This window comes from Telmatherina bonti (genome assembly GCF_933228915.1).
Source record: "Telmatherina bonti genome assembly, chromosome: 9".
In the NCBI taxonomy this organism is placed as follows: domain Eukaryota; kingdom Metazoa; phylum Chordata; class Actinopteri; order Atheriniformes; family Telmatherinidae; genus Telmatherina; species Telmatherina bonti.
This window is the reverse complement of record NC_136627.1, coordinates 21968736-21985772: the sequence shown is the minus strand read 5'-3', so window position 1 is coordinate 21985772 and position 17037 is coordinate 21968736. Positions and strand designations below refer to the sequence as shown.

General features: G+C 37.9%; 3 protein-coding genes across 4 annotated transcripts; all 3 read left to right on the top strand.

Annotated features, from left to right (window-relative positions):
- The first annotated feature begins 126 nt into the window (after positions 1-126).
- LOC306760401 (protein FAM98B) lies at positions 127-3757 on the top strand. 2 transcript variants are annotated; one of them, XR_013771440.1, is made up of 8 exons: positions 127-265; positions 497-603; positions 1402-1527; positions 1620-1882; positions 1954-2034; positions 2132-2248; positions 3059-3219; positions 3297-3417. XR_013771440.1 is itself a non-coding variant. In XM_079246230.1 (8 exons), exons 1-8 carry the CDS (start codon positions 222-224, stop codon positions 3450-3452), a joined length of 1041 nt encoding a protein of 346 aa, XP_079102356.1. In that variant the 5' UTR covers positions 127-221; the 3' UTR covers positions 3453-3757. The 2 variants fall into 2 exon arrangements, 1 of the variants encoding a protein (XP_079102356.1); XM_079246230.1 differs by having other exon boundaries at positions 3073-3219; positions 3297-3757.
- A 1201-nt stretch (positions 3758-4958) lies between these two features.
- Positions 4959-7471, top strand: chchd2 (coiled-coil-helix-coiled-coil-helix domain containing 2). The gene is made up of 4 exons (XM_079246357.1): positions 4959-5105; positions 6124-6379; positions 6830-6986; positions 7071-7471. The coding sequence occupies exons 1-4, from the start codon at positions 5056-5058 to the stop codon at positions 7079-7081; spliced, it is 474 nt and encodes a 157-aa protein (XP_079102483.1). The 5' UTR covers positions 4959-5055; the 3' UTR covers positions 7082-7471.
- An 898-nt stretch (positions 7472-8369) lies between these two features.
- On the top strand, positions 8370-16555 carry LOC306760612 (phosphorylase b kinase gamma catalytic chain, skeletal muscle/heart isoform-like). Its single transcript, XM_079246552.1, has 9 exons — positions 8370-8563; positions 9488-9666; positions 9825-9879; positions 9966-10031; positions 10118-10281; positions 12790-12880; positions 13147-13300; positions 13483-13608; positions 13817-16555. Exons 1-9 carry the CDS (start codon positions 8481-8483, stop codon positions 14081-14083), a joined length of 1185 nt encoding a protein of 394 aa, XP_079102678.1. The 5' UTR covers positions 8370-8480; the 3' UTR covers positions 14084-16555.
- Positions 16556-17037: the final 482 nt, after the last annotated feature.

The following is a 17037-nucleotide window of genomic DNA, read 5'->3' as shown; positions in this document are numbered from 1 at the left end:
ATTATTATGAAGCTGAACAAATCAGAACTCACTTATTTTTTCTTTCCAGATTAATGGTTTCTTATTGTGTGGTTGTTATGCACTCCGGCCACAAGGAGGCAGTATAGCGCTCTGTCTTTAAACGGAGTAAAAACAGGAAGTATCATTTTTAAACACCCGTGAACTTTGTTTAGCAGAATGAACATTGTTACAATAGTCGGTGTCATTTAATAACAGTAACAATGGAGAGGAGCTCGAAGACCATTTCAGCTATTAAAGCGCTTGGGTAAATAGTGCAACTAATTCGTTTTTGTTTTCTGCTGTTTGCATGACCATATGAAGCTGTAATGAACTTTCAACTGGCCAGGATTCATAAAACACAATTTCTTACAGAGCTACAAAGTGTAGTTAACTGTTATCTACAATATTTAATTAATTTATTTATTTTTTTAAAATCATGACTCATCCTAACGAGCTGGGCAGGTGAATTTACCTGTTATCTCCACTGACTGTACAGGTACACGGGCAGCTCCTGCCTCACACGGTGCAGCTGTGATGAGCTCCCCTGTCCACTACTAACCTGGCTGTCTACAAATCTCAGGACTCTTTGTCCGGAACTGCGAGGTGAGATGTGTGTCTGTAGGAAGTTTTATCAGACACTATCAGGTAGTGGTTTGTATTGTTCCATTTTTTTTGGGTTATAATTAAACTTATATTTTAGTCAAGAAGAGGGTTTTCAGTTGATTGACTAATGGTCTATTATTTGTGTACAATAATACATTAACCCTTTTATTACATTGGAAACAAATTATATACAAGTTTCTACTCATCAGTTTGTTTCTGTGTTATAGGCTTCTTCTACTATCCTTAATGGGATAGTATTTATTAATTTCCCTTATCTATATGTAGTCTTTCTTTCTTTCTATCTATCTTTGTAGAAGACAAGTACTGACTTCGTCAAAGGTTTACATTTTCAAGATGCTTCACAAACACTTTTATCTAACATGCAGCAGTCTCAGGGATGTGACTTATTGCGCCTACATTTATTCTACCTTATAAAATTTGCAGTAATTCATGGCTGTGGATTGTCGGTGATATTAAGTCCAGAGGTCCAATATATTCGTTGTCAGAGAATGTCCTATTATTGCTCCTAAAAATGATCCTTTATTTTGATGGTTGAATGTCTAGGGTTGCTCTTAAACTGAAGAGATACAAATTTGGGATCAATCGGGCATTTCTCCTCTGGCACTGTGAAAGTTATTTGGTAATATATAAGTTTAAATTTAGTGCATATTGTCAGTAAGCTTATTGGTTAGTTTGCAGGTGTTGTTGGATCTATTTCAATAGAAAGTTCACATAGTTCACCTGAAATTAACTGTGCTTCATAGTAAAATTGCATTTTTTTTTTTTTTCCTTTTTTAGACTCGTCAAAGTCAAATGATGTCTTGCTGGTGGAAGAGCTTCGAAATTTATTGTCAAACATGTTCTGTCCCCTCGCTGTACTGACTCATGAAGTGCTGGAACCCTCCATCCTTAACAGTGTCACTGGTCAGAAACGCGGTTTTGTAGAAGGTATTGTTGTTGTTATTACAGATGAATTTGGATTCGTAACTTAAAAGTGTCTTTCAATAATCCAACAGAGTTCCTCGTAGCGGAATTGCAAGCAGCACACATCATCAAGTATAAGGAATTACAACCTGAAGAGAGTTCCACAAAGGAAGAGTCTGTCAAAGAACAGCGAGTGGAAGATCACATCCACGGTGTTTCTAAGTTTTGTCATGAATATGAAGCCGGTGATGCTTCAGACACAGACAAGAATTCAAAGATTCAGGCAGAGTGGATATTACTGCTGCATGCCCTCGGATTGGATGCTTCATCTCACTTTGAAGATGTGCATAGTGAAGTAAGCCTGATCATATTTGTATAACATACAAATAGAGAAGGCCTGAAATTGTAACTTTTGCCTGATTTTAGGTGAAGTTGAGGCTTGCTCGTCTTCCAGGTGGAGACATGACAAAGCCTCTTTTTAATACAATCCTCAGCCCAGAACAGTGGGTAAGTTCAGTTCACACTGCTGAGTTCACATCATCATGCATCAAATGTAATTCTTTAATCTGGATGTTTGAAACTTTTTTTCGTTTGTGTCTCTCAGGCGCAAGTGGAAAAGATCAACCAAGTTCTGTCAGAAGACTATCTCTGCCGACGGCAAATGATGATAAAACGCTTTCAAGTTACACTTGAGTCATTTGCATGGGGTGAAAAACAGAAGGTAGGCATCTCTGATCACTTGTTGAAATAATCCCAGATTTCTCTTGTTTCTGAGCTAAATTAATTCACTGCCTCTTCGACCCAAACAACCACCAAGCCAAAAGAGTAAGCTTAATTTTTATTGGACAAAACTGAATAGAAACCATACTATTTCAACTCTTAAAAGCTTAAAACAGTTGTTGTGGCATTTTCACTTATCCAACACATCTGTTGTCAGTTACATGCCTCAGGTAACACTAACCAAACTTCAGAAAATCAGATGTGCATGTAAATGCACATCATTGCACTACTTTATATGTGTGTGTGTGTGTGTGTGTGTGTGTGTGTGTGTATATAAATATATAATATTTGTAGCACTTTCATAACTTTAAGATGTTCTTTGAGAAAGTACTTGTGCTTTCAAGCCAAAACAGCTGAGATAACTATTGATTCACTTGAGACAGTTTATGAGACCATTGCCCCTGTCAGAGAATTGCTATGCTATCCTTTTATCTCATAGAGCAATGACATATAATCTTGGAGATGCCCTGATCTGCAGTGCTGCAGACATCAAGACAATTATCAAAGACAATGCTGCTCTGGTCCTAATCTGGGCTATTATGTTGTTGTCACAGTGATGATTTAAGCAGCATAATGTGGTCAAACTGGGGGAAAAAACAACAGCTAGTCCATGACATAGAGTATAGTCACAGTTGCCAAACACAAATGGAACATTTAAGTAAAAGGCGATAGCAGCCATCACTGTATTTGCTGCTGTTGTAAGTTATGTGGGTTTTAAGTGATTAAAAATCAAATATCCCGGCTCAAACAGTTCTTCAATCACAGGAACGCAGTGCAGCTCTTGCCTCGATACCTCCTCTTGCATCTCTTACTGGATCCTCCCAAGTGTCTCTATCACTTATGCTTGCTGTGAGAGAGGATCAGTCCTTCATCGACCCAATCAAAGCTGGAACAAGCACACCAATCTACAAGGTAAAACCATAAACATGTCTGCTTCTAAATGAAGCCATCTTTTTTTCTTGTTTTATAATAGTTTTTTCTTTAACTAGACATTGATGGGCAGTGTGCCTGACAGAGGAGGACGGCCAGGGGAGATCGAGCCACCGATGCCAACATGGGGAGAGCGAAGAGCACAAGGGAACAGAGGAGGAAGAGGAAGTGGACGCCAATATAGAAATAAGAAAAAGAAAGGGAAAAAAGACTAAACTTCTTATATTTTCAGATTTTCAACTTATCTTGAGAAATAAATTATGATTTTTCCTTTTTTAAATTATTTGTATGAATTGATTTTGGAATGCTTCAAAATTTAGGTTACCATTTTAAATTTACTCATAGTTTCTTGGCAAAGTGTGTCACAACTTAATGAGTAAATTTTTAGAGTAGCATGATATTGCTATGGTATACTGGCATGTGACCAGATATTTTTTTAAAGTTTGTCCTTATAAGTACAGAAAATAAAAATAACACTAGACTAATATTTGCTTTCAAGATATAAGGTTGTTTGAGAATAAACCAGTTAAAATCACATTATTGTGATTTGTGTCATGTTTTGTGTAATGTTGATTGTCTTTATTTGAATTCTCCAGATGTTTCTGTTTACTTACGATATATTTTTATATCTTATTTTGAGAGAGAAAACAAGATACTCACTGATTAATGTTCTACTATAATTCAACAAATAAAGAATAAGAATATTTGTTTTATAAGCTGTCTAAAATGCAAAAATTAATGTTTAATATATTATGTTTGGTATCCCTTTCAATTCCACAGATAACTCTATTTAGCATTTACAAATGGTAAGAACACTAATGATTTTAAAGGTCTCCATTGAATTCTTTCAACTTTTAACATATAGTTGTGGCAATAAATATATTCTGATCACAATAAAAAAATAAAAAAAAAAAAAATAAATATTTGCCCAAGAAAATAAAGTAGGTTTTGGGTGTTTGAATTATCCATTCCTGGAAAGCAAACAAGTTAACTTCTGCCTCATGCTGTTTCATGTTCTGTAGTAATGAGGAACAAAAAACCCCAACAAAAATAACAAAACATGCGGATACTTCACCCGCTTATATTCATAAATACACTGCCCATAAATATAAGATATTGTGCAAAAGCTAACATGTAATATGCACACACATATAATCGTCCTCCCGTTAGAGCTCCTTCCTGCATCGTCTCCAAAGTACAAAGAGCACCAAACAGACCCTGTCCCATCTTGGCCGATTAATATTAATGTTTTTTTTGTTTTTTTTTTTAACCTAAATTTCCCTCACAATAAGAAGAGCATAGAAAAGAGCATTACAAAATGACGGAAATCTGATTAACATGTTGAGAGAAACATGAAAGTAACAATCTGTTAAATAAAATGCAATACATTTTTAATTAATGAGATTTAAATAATGGGAAATTACTGAAGACATTTTTCAGACATATATCAGAACTGAAAAAGATATCAGTATTGCCATTATTATTCTAAGTGTTATAATAATACTTATTACATTTTAGTACACTTTCCAGGTTTTACCCTACCTCTCCCGTGCTAATTGCTGGGATAGGCTTCAGCTTGCCCTAAACCCTGAATTGGACAAAGCGATACAGAAAATGAATGAATAGATAACAATAATTATAAAGAATAAAAGTTACACAATTGTTTCCTTTAAACCGGAAGTTAGCCGAGAGAGAGATGATGTAACACATAGAAAGTTCCGGATTAACCAAAGGTCGAAATAAAAGCGTGAGGCGGTGTCATAGTTGCAGAGTATTTTGTCTGTCAGACTCACAACTAAACTAATTTAGTAATTAACAATGCCGAGAGGAAGTAGAAGCCGGACATCAAGGATGCCCCCACCAGCCAGGTAAGAAATTATGTTTGATGCCAATTGTTGAAAGTTATTGAAACGTAGACGATATGCTACGTGGGTTAGCATACATGCTAACGCTGAGGTAACGTTTCAGTGTCATATGTCACCCAAAACCTTTGGCCTGTAATTCACCGCTGTAAGTAACTAATAAAGATGGTCTTTAAAATACTAAACGTCTTAATGTTTCATCAAAAGAGTTGACTAAGCTCAAACGTCATTGACAAAAGTGATTGAGGTCACAAAACAAAATTGCATCATTGATACCGGGTTGTGTTACTAAAACTACAAATACAGCGGATTTAATTGCATAAAGTGATTTAATATATTTTTCTTCTGCCAACAACTAAATTAATCCATAATACGACATGGTATATTTTCATTTATAAAACATCAAAGTTGATGGTACTTATAACCTGTTAATTGTCATTAACCTTGTCCTTTAAAATGTGACCTAAGTTGAGCGTATTTTTTAATCGACACATTATGATGTATGTATTATATTGATCCACATTGGCCTCATCTAATTTGATAAGGTTTTACAGGATGCCTTAGGCTTTTAAAGTTTATCCCAAAATAATGAAAAACGACTCCTATCTACCCACTGTGTTATGTAACTGTTCAGACAAAAGCTATTGGTGACCTTAAGTGTCACCAAGCAAGACTGCGACACAGTTTTCTTTCTGCTTCACCGCACAATTTAAATAAGCTGTTTAATAAAATCACATTGTGCTTGGGTCCACCTTATTTATGATGTTTATAAAAACGTAGTAAATTAAATCTTATTTTTTCAAGAATCCAGATATTCTGTCTTTTTTTTTTTGTTTTGTTTTTTGTTTGTTTTTTTGTTCTGGCTAAGTTGAAGATTTATTTGCAGGTTGTCCTTATTTTGTCATTAACATCTGATAGACATGAGTACAATTTATCTGCAACAAAAGCATATTTGCTCTTTCATGGTAGCTTAAGTTTCTGATTGTTTTTGGTTGACATTTAATTTAAACTTTATTCTTTACAGCCGAGCTCCACCTCCACCTCCTCCTCCTCCCACAGCCAGTGCAGCTCCGCATGCCCCAGTCCCAATGCAGGCCCCTCCATCTGCTGTGGGTGCACCGGCCGCAGCCCCCAGGCAGCCAGGCTTGTTTGCTCAGATGGCAACTACTGCTGCTGGAGTCGCTGTGGGTTCTGCAGTAGGCCATACCATCGGCCATGCCTTTACTGGAGGATTCGGTGGAGGGCAGTCCGAGCCTGCCAAGCCTGATGTCACATACCAGGTAAACTAAAGTGTAGCCTGCCATGGGACAAAAATAGTGCCAAGGAAGATTAGTGTGTCTAACGCATAGCAGGCCAGTCTGTAAGATAACAGAACTACTTTGATTATACTAAACACTTTTTCCCCCCTGCAAATTAAAGAAAAATGAACACCCGCTTGATAGGTCCTCAGTGTAAGGCACCTTAAATGTAATGTGGTGGGTTTTTTCATTGCTGGAAAAGAAGTGCCACATAATTACTTTGTTTTGTGGCACTTCTTCCCACTGAGATATGAGTGCCAAGAGCTTACCTGTTGTCTTATTATTTATATCAAGAAACAATCTCAAGGTTTTTTTTTTTTGGTTTTTTTTTTTTTTTAAATGTTTGTAAACACTAGCAGTAGCTCTTGTATGGGATTATTAACATTAACTCTAGTTGAGTTGAGATAACATGATGTGCTTTGTGTCTGTTAGGAGCCATACCAGCAGCAGCCACAGTACCAGCAGCAGCCCCAGCAGCAGGCCTGCGCCTATGAGCTCAAGCAATTCATCGAATGCGCCCAGAACCAGAGTGACCTGAAACTCTGTGAGGGATTCAGTGAGGTGCTCAAACAGTGCAAGTTTGCTAATGGTAGGTTAAGCATTAGAGCAGTCTAAACAATAAATCACATTTTAAAAAGCTCATCTTAACTTTTTTGTTTTTCTTCTTTCATAGGTCTATCATGAGATTGAGACAAAGTCCTGCAGAGTGGAAGAAACATGCATGTTGTAAATACTGCATATTGGATAGTTTTTCATTTCAAGGAAGTGAAGAAAGTGGAATCAATAAACATACTTTGACAGCTGATTACCATTAGGCAACATCATTTACTGGTGAAGACACTGCTGCAGAATGTGTAATCTTAGTCTTATAAATAATGTTTATATATTTTGGTGTGTGGCATTTTCAGCTGGTTGTAATTTTGACAGTGTTTTGCATTAGTATCAGTGCTTTTATTTAAATCTGCTCTCAAATATTACAAGATTTATAGCATAAAGCTACTAGTTTTCACCTGCTGCATCAACATTTCTGTAAAGTACTAACAAGGAGAACCCAAATAAAGCACTTGGATCAGATATACAATTGTGATTTATTTTTCCTCCTCAGAAGTCAGACCACACTGAAATCTTTCTGTTTTTACATCTCACTGTGATCCTTCCTGCCCCTGTTTTTCACTAGTCTCTGTAAAAGCACAAATTGAACAGTGCATGTTAAGTCATTTGTCTCTAAATGCGTCGCGGTGAACGTCAGAGCTACCGGGTGCTGTTTCATGGATCTAGTTTTTGCGCGTGCAGGGTAAACTGCTGCTGCGGAGGCAACTATTTATTTTTGGCATCTGACATTAAAGCTCACCCTTTACAACATGGCAGCAACGACCCCACAAATCCGCGACAGCGCCGGAGTCTGACTGGACTTCTTTGTTTGCGACTCTTTCGCTTAGTGGACAGACTGGGCGCAGATAAACGATGGCTTTCCTTCACGGTCTCAGACACTGACGACACGGTGAGTTAGCGTGGGGTCTTTTTTAATTCTACTTTCTTTAGTGGAGCCAGTAAAAGGTCAAATAGCGGCAGTGGATGGGGGATCAGTTCGCACATGGCGGCGCTTTGCGGGGTATTGAACCGTGTAACGAGTTGGCTGTGAAAAAGTTCTGCGCTTATTGTAAAACTGAGTTACAAGCAAATTTAGTCAGTGCGGTCTTTGGACAAGTCAAGAGTCCAATCTATACATTAAAAAAGGATTTTGGGACATTTTATTTTTTATTTTATAACTCAAGTCTGTTGTCTTGGGATCTGTCTTATCTGAAGCTGATCCAACACTTATTATACACAACAGTTAGAAGCTCTCTTCCCGAGTATATACAGGTTGTACAGCTTAACACCTGAAGTAAAAGCTATTTTGAAGCAGTTTTAGTTTGACCAAACGTGCAAAGCTTATCAAAATGAAATAGAAATACTTTATTCATCCCAGATGGGAAAATGCAATTGTATTGATGTTGTTTTGAGCATGCCTGTTGTCTGCAGGTTGTTGTGAGCACTAAGGGGAGAGCAGTTGTGTACCTTTGGTGGTGAATCAGCCCCCATCATGACCAAGGAGGAGGAGATTCCTGATTGGGAGGGAGCCAAGGAGTTTTATGACAAGTATGAGCCCAAAGAGATTCTGGGCAGGTATGTGAAGCACAAACGTGTGAAAACCAGAAGTAAAGCTGTAAACTGTCTTTTTATTTATTGTCATTATTTCTGTGTGTGTGTGTGTGTGTGTCAAGAAAAAGAAAAGTAAGAAATTTTTGGAAGTTTTGCTAATCTTTTAGTAACAAATGAGAACCTCAGGATAAAACAGTAACTGAAGTGGAATTGAATGACTCCACTCTTAGCCCCCTTTTTATTCCAGTTTTAGTGTTCCTTAACACCACAGCATAAATCAGCCACAGTTTAAACAACCATAAATTTTTTGTATAAAACCAGTAGACAGGTTTTAAAGACGTTTCCCACAAGTCTCTGGGAAATGTGAGGAGAGCCTAAGGCTGCTCATTGTCATTCCCCATAAGCTTTCAGATGGTGGTGCTGTTATATAAGACTCTGTGTGCAGGATGTAGCGTTCATTAACTTCAGCAGGTTGAGGACAAAGCTTTAGTGTTGTGAGCTGCCCAGGAATGGCCGTCATGACGATTCATTACGTAATTTCACCCTCTCTCTCACATACAGGTCATGAGGTCACAGGGTGCACAATGAATGTGTTCTGTGCTTGTTTTGGTCACCTCCACAAACAGTGGGAAAAGCAGCTTAGTTTTATTAATTCATGTCATCTGAATTAATCTCAGGAATTTATTCAATCCAAAAAATTGACAGTAATGAGGATTTAAGTAAAAATTATTTGGCTCTTTATATGAAAGTCATTGATATCATGCCAGTGGTACATAAATATATGGATGGAAAAGTAGTTTTCTACTTTCTGATTAATGTACACTACATCCAAGCACCTTCTCATAAACTCTGAGTTCCTGGCTGAGGAGCACCAACATGTTGCTTTCATGTCAAGTACTCAAACCACTTAACCTGCAGATCGGAAAGCTGATGTTTTCTTTTCCTCAGGGGAGTGAGCAGTGTGGTGCGTCGCTGCATCAACAAGCGGACGTCTCAGGAATATGCAGTGAAGATCATCGACATCACGCCCTCTGACAAGATGACTCCGCAGGAGATCGAGGAAATCAGAGATGCCACTGAGAAGGAGATCGACATCCTCAAGAAAGTTTGCGGGCAGAACAACATCAGTAAGCTTGTTCTCCCCATAAATCCACATCTTTATCCAACATTCAACCTTTGTTTTATTATGAAAACACCAACACAGGACAGTTTGTTTGACTCTTTTTCTGTGATACTGAACTTGGCTCTCAGCTGATGCACTCAGTGAGTAAATTCTTATTTCCAGTACAGCTCAAAGACAACTATGAGTCCAAAGCCTTCTTCTTCCTGGTTTTTGACCTGTAAGTTTCAGGTTTAACATAGTAATGCAGACCTAACCGGTCAAACCAACAGCAAATCTTCAAAAGTTTCATTGTCTTTCCTGCAGGATGAAGAAAGGTGAACTTTTTGACTACCTCACAGAGAAAGTTACTCTGAGTGAGAAGGAAACCAGGTCAGTGAGTGAGATTTTTTTTTTACAGTGCTCAATCACAGTAACTGCTTTTTAAAGATATAAGAGTTTACTGTGTTGCTTTTTAGAAAGATCATGCGTGCGTTATTGGAAGTGGTCCAGTTTCTTCACGCACAAAACATCGTCCATCGGGATCTGAAGCCAGAGAACATCCTTTTAGATGATGATATGAACATCAAACTTACTGACTTTGGCTTTGCTGTGCAAATCCAGCCAGGACAGACTCTTAAAGGTGAGAGAAACCTTTCATAAAGACCCTGCAATATGCAAGTATGACACAAATATTCATGAATCTAAGGTAACAATTTTATCTCCCTTTGGTCCAAAAGTAATTTGCATATCCTTTTTCTACAAGTTAAATGTGACACTTATAGTTGATTATATTTAAGTGTCCTCTAGTAAAGTTATCTTTACAACCCACCATGTGCTTGTCAGTACACCAGCTGCTGGTGAAAAATCTGGATCCAGTTGCACAACATGAACGGCACAGGACACTCTGATCTCTTAGCTGCAGTCACAGATGCTGGCAATGCACTGACCTTTCAAAAGGACTTCTCAGAAAGCTTTAAGATCATTAGCAGCAGGAGCTGGCAGGCCAAAAGTCTGACAAATCTGTAGCTCATCACACCGTCGACTTTAGATTGTCAATATGTAACTGTCAAGATGAAGCTCTTTACCACTGTAGGATATGTATATTCTTACTTCTCAGTCTTAGATCGTAGTGAAGGATGTGCGAGGGGTTAGTAATTACTCGGGGTGGGAAAATCTAATTGAAAAATCGAATCTTGGGATTTTTTGCTTCACAATTTTAAATTTGTTTTTTTTTTTTTGTTAAAAAAAAGAATAGATTTTTTATCTTCAAAAAATTCAACATTTTGTCATTTTTATTCATGTTTTTTCTTGATCTTTTTACTTGTCTTCTTGTGCATTGTAGCAGGTCTGGCTACTGCGTTGTTTTTTCTCATTTAAATCAAGAAAATTGACAAGTAAATGTTTTGAACATTTTTTTTTTGTTTTTAATCTACAAAAATCAGCAATATCTGGGAAACATGAGAATCGCAATTTAAATCGAATCTGCACCTAAAAAATCTAAATCAAATCGGGACGAAAACATATCGTCACAGCCCTCGTAATTACAAGTATTTTTATGGATTTCAGTGCATTAAATGCATCACTTAATCCAATGGAAATGCATGACTTTCTTCTTTTGAATAATGGGCGGCTCAGGGGGTAGAGAAGGTCATCCAGTGGCTGGAAGGTTGGTAGTTTAAATCCCACCCCCCCAGTTGTGTCCTTGGGCAACCCTCTTTGACTGTAGCTGGCAGCTGTAGCTCACCATTCCCAAGAATGAATGTGGAGTGGGGGAATAATCGATCAAATGTGAGTGCTTCAAGTGCCATCAGCAATAAAGATCAATATCATCCAGTGGCTCCCAACATATTTTCCTTGAGGGCCCCCTTTATGCGTATACAAAAAGCCAAGGACCCTCTGCCCCACCCCGTGCTGAAACCATGCTCGATTTTATGCTTCAAAAGTGAGATTCATTCCTTCATTATCCTAACCGCTTAATCCAATAAAGGGTTGCGGAGAAGCTGGAGCCTATCCCAGCCGTCTTTGGGCAAAAGGCAGGGTGCACCCTGGGCAGCTCACCAGTCCATTGGAGGGCCACACAGAGACATACAACCACTCACACTCACTCCTATGGGCAATTTAGAGTAACCAATTACCTAACATGCATATTTTTTTGGATGGTGGGAGGAAGCCAGAGTACCCGCAGAGAACCCACACATACACGGGGAGAACACGGCTGTAGCTCAGGAGGAAGAGCAGTTGTCCTTCAACTGGTAAGTTGGGGGATCGATTCCAGGCTTCCCCTGAAATGCCGAAGTGTCCTAGGGCAAGACACTGAACCCCAAACTGCCCCCCGATGTGCCTATCGGGGTATGAGTGTGTTGAGTGAGTGTGTGTGCGAATGGGTGAATGTGACAAGTAGTGTAAAGCGCTTTGAGTGGTCTGTATGACTAGAAAAGCGCTATAGAAGTACAAGTCCATTTACCATGTACATGCAAACTCCACACAGAAATGCCACTGTCCAAACCTTGCCCCAGCCGAGGATTGAATATGTGACCTTCCTGTGAGGCCACAGTGCCAACCACCGTGGTGCCTTTCAAAAGTGAGATTTTCACCATAAATAATAAGTTCTGGCAGAGACCCTTCATTCGATTAGGCCAAAATGAAATTAACAACACATAGCCTTATTTTTATTTTCTAAAATAGGGATTATATGTGGACATTAATTTCAGTAATTCTGAATGTTTAAAGCCTCAAGGACCCTTGTACTCTTGGACACCAGATTGGAAGCCACTGATATACTCCATTATTTAAAAAAAAAACCACAAAAATACAACCACGCGCCTGTTGGCTTAGTGACTGATGGTCCCACAGCAGAGATGACTTTTGTGTGTGTGTGTTTTTTTTTTAAAAATAGCTGTTCAGCTACATCAAATAGCCATTACAGCAATAGGAAGCCCAATTCCAACAGCTGCACAATGTTAGAAAGTTTGTGCTGCCCATTACAAAAAATGTAGTGTATGTGAGATCTATTGTTCATTGGTGACAGCATTGCATATACACCACCATGTTAACTGAGAGGTACCTCTATGTCATCTTGAAGCTCTTCAAGAACTTTTTATGCATTTGACAGTCTGCAATTGACTGTTTCAATGTGTCTGTTATGCAGAGGTGTTTGGAACTCCTGGTTATCTTGCTCCTGAGATCATCGAGTGCTCCATGGATGCAGCACATCCAGGATACGGTACTGCTGTGGATATGTAAGCATCCAGAGACAAAACACAAACCCATAGAAAGTAACATAAACATCACATGTAAAACTTTGATTTTACAAATCCTGACAACTGGAAATTGGAACATTAAAGCCAGATTTGCACCTTTTTTTTCTGCCATAGATCTTTCCATCGCACCTCTATTGTGTACATGTATAATGAAAGCTTGTGTAGTTTTTGCCTGCCAATTATTCCGTTAATAACTTGTGTGTAAAGCATCATACACTCAACAGTCCTTTTGCTCATGTTTGCAGATGGAGTTCAGGTGTTATCATGTACACGCTGCTTGCAGGCTCTCCGCCCTTCTGGCACAGGAAACAGATGCTGATGTTGCGCATGATCTTGGCAGGGAAGTATGACTTCTCATCTCCCGAGTGGGAGGACCGCTCAGACACGGTCAAAGATTTGGTAGGCTTATGTTTGTTCTTTTAAAAAACAAAAAACTGTATTTTCCCTGTCTGCTTTGCTAAAGTTATAAATGAATCTAGGTGGAAAAGACAGCATATATATGCACACACATTTTCTATACTGCAAATACATGTATTAAGGTTTTTAAACTAATGAAGCAATGTGTGATTTTTTTTTTTTAGATCTCCAGAATGTTGGTAGTGGATCCAAAGCAGCGTTTTACTGCTATAAATGCTCTCAACCACCCATTTTTCTCACAGTATGTGGTAAATGAAGTGAGACAGTTCAGTCCCTACAGGCGTTTTAAGGTGAGATTTTTCACTGAAATAAACAAATACATGCTCTACAATTTTTTTTTTTAAACTTTACAGTTTACTGAGAGAATCTTTAATGGATTAACATGACGTAATTATTTACTTTAATATCCAATATCTGCATTATGATTGTTCTAAATGTGGAAGGAAATTATATCAAATACAAAAGCTAGAAAACTAAGCGGTTCCCTTTCTCCATCAGGTCATCTGTATGACAGTGCTTGCCACGATGCGGATCTACTGCAACTACCGCCGTGCCAAGCCTGTCACCAAAGAGGTGATCCAGAGTGACCCATATGCCGTCAAGCCCATCCGTAAGCTCATTGATGCCTGTGCATTCAAGATTTATGGTCACTGGGTCAAGAAGGGACAAACACAGAACAGGGCAGCACTCTTTGAAAACTCTCCGAAGGCCATCTTGCTGTCGATAGCTGCTGAGGCAGAAGAGCACGGCCAGCAAAGCTGGTAGCAAATTTGCAAGAACTGAGAAAGGCTTCTACTCCTGCTTCCTTTGGATGATAGAAATGAACTGGTAAACTATGATGGCGCTGAGACAGTTGATTTAGGCATGCCATGTGCAATAAAAATTAGCGTTGTTTTAATAAGTTGTCATAAGCATCTATGTTGATTTCCTTGTTCAACACTTTGCTTGCTTTCTGTTCTCTTAAAAATAATTTATTATCCAGAAGGTTTAAGTGAATGTAGAAAATGCAGTGACTACCCTGCAGACTGCAACTTTTTTATTTCAGTCTTCCTCTACCATTGAGAGGATGGTTCAAAATCAGAATGTAGATTTATAGAAATTTGGAATATTTTATCTATTAACATGCCAGAACTGTGAAATCTTGATTACAAAACTTGGAAATTACCTTAATAATGTAACTGAGCTGAATATCAAAACAGTAAACCTGCAAACTTGAAGTGGAATGGACTTACAGATCACGTGTAACTTATTGTACTGGTACCAGCTTCGATGAAAAGACAGCACTTAAAATTGTATGCTATAAATACATTTATTAAAATGTGCTTTAATTTAAAAGCATAGTCTTATCATTGTAAAGGTACTAACTTGACTTACACTGTACTTTTCTGCCTCCAACAGCTCTGAACCAGACAGACACTCAAAACACACAAACGAGGTTTCACACAATTATTTAGAAATGAATGTTTATTAATCAATAGTGACAAAAATTCAGTTTAGACCTAACCAGTTTCTGTATCCTCTCCTGGGGACTTCTTGCTGTGCATGTTTTAAAGAGACACACTACAGCCATCTTGCCCATTTTGCGCCCCCTATCAACGCCTTCTATCGACGGCTAATTCGGCATCCATCTTGCACCCTACCTGACCTGTTAGCTCTCTCCAGCCAGCAAAATACGATCTTACGATGACTCTTGTTTTGACACTTTCTATCTTTTAATTTTCTTCTATTTCTTTGCTGAAACAACAACGGTGTGTTAAAACAATCAGCTCCTTATTTTACTGTGAAGTGAAACGGCTGCAACATCAAAATGCGTCCCAGATGTAAAAGTTGTATAGTCTGGTTTCTCAGCCTTGGGACGCTGCAGAAATGCATGATAGATGTCACTGTGTCTTCAAACATTTCTGGGACGCAGAGTTTTAAGGTCAGAAAGTTAAGTAATGCGTCTTTAAAGCAAGCATGGGCTGTGGCTGTACCAGGTAAAAGATGAAAAGCTACAGTATTGTGATGTTTTGTTTGGGCATGGCTTTAACAGCATTTATACAGAAAAAATAACAGATTTGCAGACCACTGTGGTGATAAAATATAATTCAACAAAACTAAGCGCAAAAAAGATGTGCTTCATCACTGCTACAATAACTATTGTAAGAAAACAAGTTAAACAATGTAGCATTCACACTGTTGATAAAAATGAACTTTAAAATAAGAAATTCAAACATGATTGTGCAAATCAGAGAACCCCAGGTCTGAGAAGCTGCTAACTGATGTGATGAAGCTGAGAAATATATTGAGCTAACAAAAAAAACAAAAAAAAGAATGAAAAAATATTTAATCCTCTAACAGAAATTATAGTAAACAATAATGGGATAATAATTACCACAATTGACGGAGCAGAGGTCATTCTCACAATGCTGTTAAGATGGTCATTGGTCACTGTACAGAAACAGAAGAGTAAAGTGAGTGAGTGAATCAACAGTCATGTCCTGAATGTATCATTGTACTCATTCCTGTATAGCTAGACAAGGCTAAAAGAAGCACTGGTCCAGTTGTTAAGATGGAATGAGACGAGACTTTTGCATGGTGTCTGACTGTATTCAGCACAGACCAGCTGGGACAGAATTCAGCCATGCCTTCGTTCACTTTTTCAGTGCCTGGAATAATAACTATACAGGATCAGACTGTTAACAGAAGGTGTATGAACATACCATTGTGAATAAAGCCTTTCCTTAGCAGGGAGCTTATGGCAACCTCGGAGTGTGTATCAATCCATAAATGAATAGTGCAAAAAACTTTCTGGGGAAAAAAAAAGTACAAAATCCATTACATCATTTTCTCTCCTGACAAATCACAAAACTCCACCGTCCAGGATAAGTTAACAGCACAAGCTTGACAGGAAGACAGCTGTGCTGAGCACCATAAAGATGCAAAAATGTATACGTTTAAAATACAAATATTGTCAGGTTTGCAATATTTTGATGTATTCACTCTGACATAAGAACAGGGAACATGTTAAGTACCCGGATTCAGTTGAGTCAGTGTGTGAAAATGATTTAGCATGGTGTCTGACTGTATTCACTATGTCAAAAGTAAAACAGAATTCAGCCATGCATGAAATACTCTTGGGTTATTATAGCACAGTTTAGGAGACCTTTAGGATGCTTTCTGAGTAGCTCTGGGTCAGTTTAATACTTCCGCTGTGACTCAATTGAGAGAATTATTAATACATGTCACTTTCACTGGAAAAAAAAAAGGTATGCCTTGTTTTACAAGTACTGTAATTCTGTAGCATTACAACTACATACCGTTATAGTTTCACTTGAATCCAATTACTACGTGCCAATAATAAATGCATTTCTCAAATATATTTTTATAAGTTTTGTGACAGTACCTGCAACAATATGGTTTATGGATTACTGGTAAAAATATTTCTTAATCAAGTTTGCATAACAAAAAGAACAATCGGTTAGGAGGCAGGACTTTTGAAAAGTAAGCTATACAAGTTACACCTTGTATGTTTTTTTCGTTTTTTTTTTAAATTCAATTGCACAACAGTTGAATATTGCCATACATTGGGTAATTTGTGAATGTGGATTTTCTAACGTGTGGTTTTAAAAGATGCTATTAACCTGATTTTAAAAAGGGACTGCTGATCGGACAGTTTAAACAAGATAATTAATATATTTTATATATTATATAACTTTATATATATATATATATATACA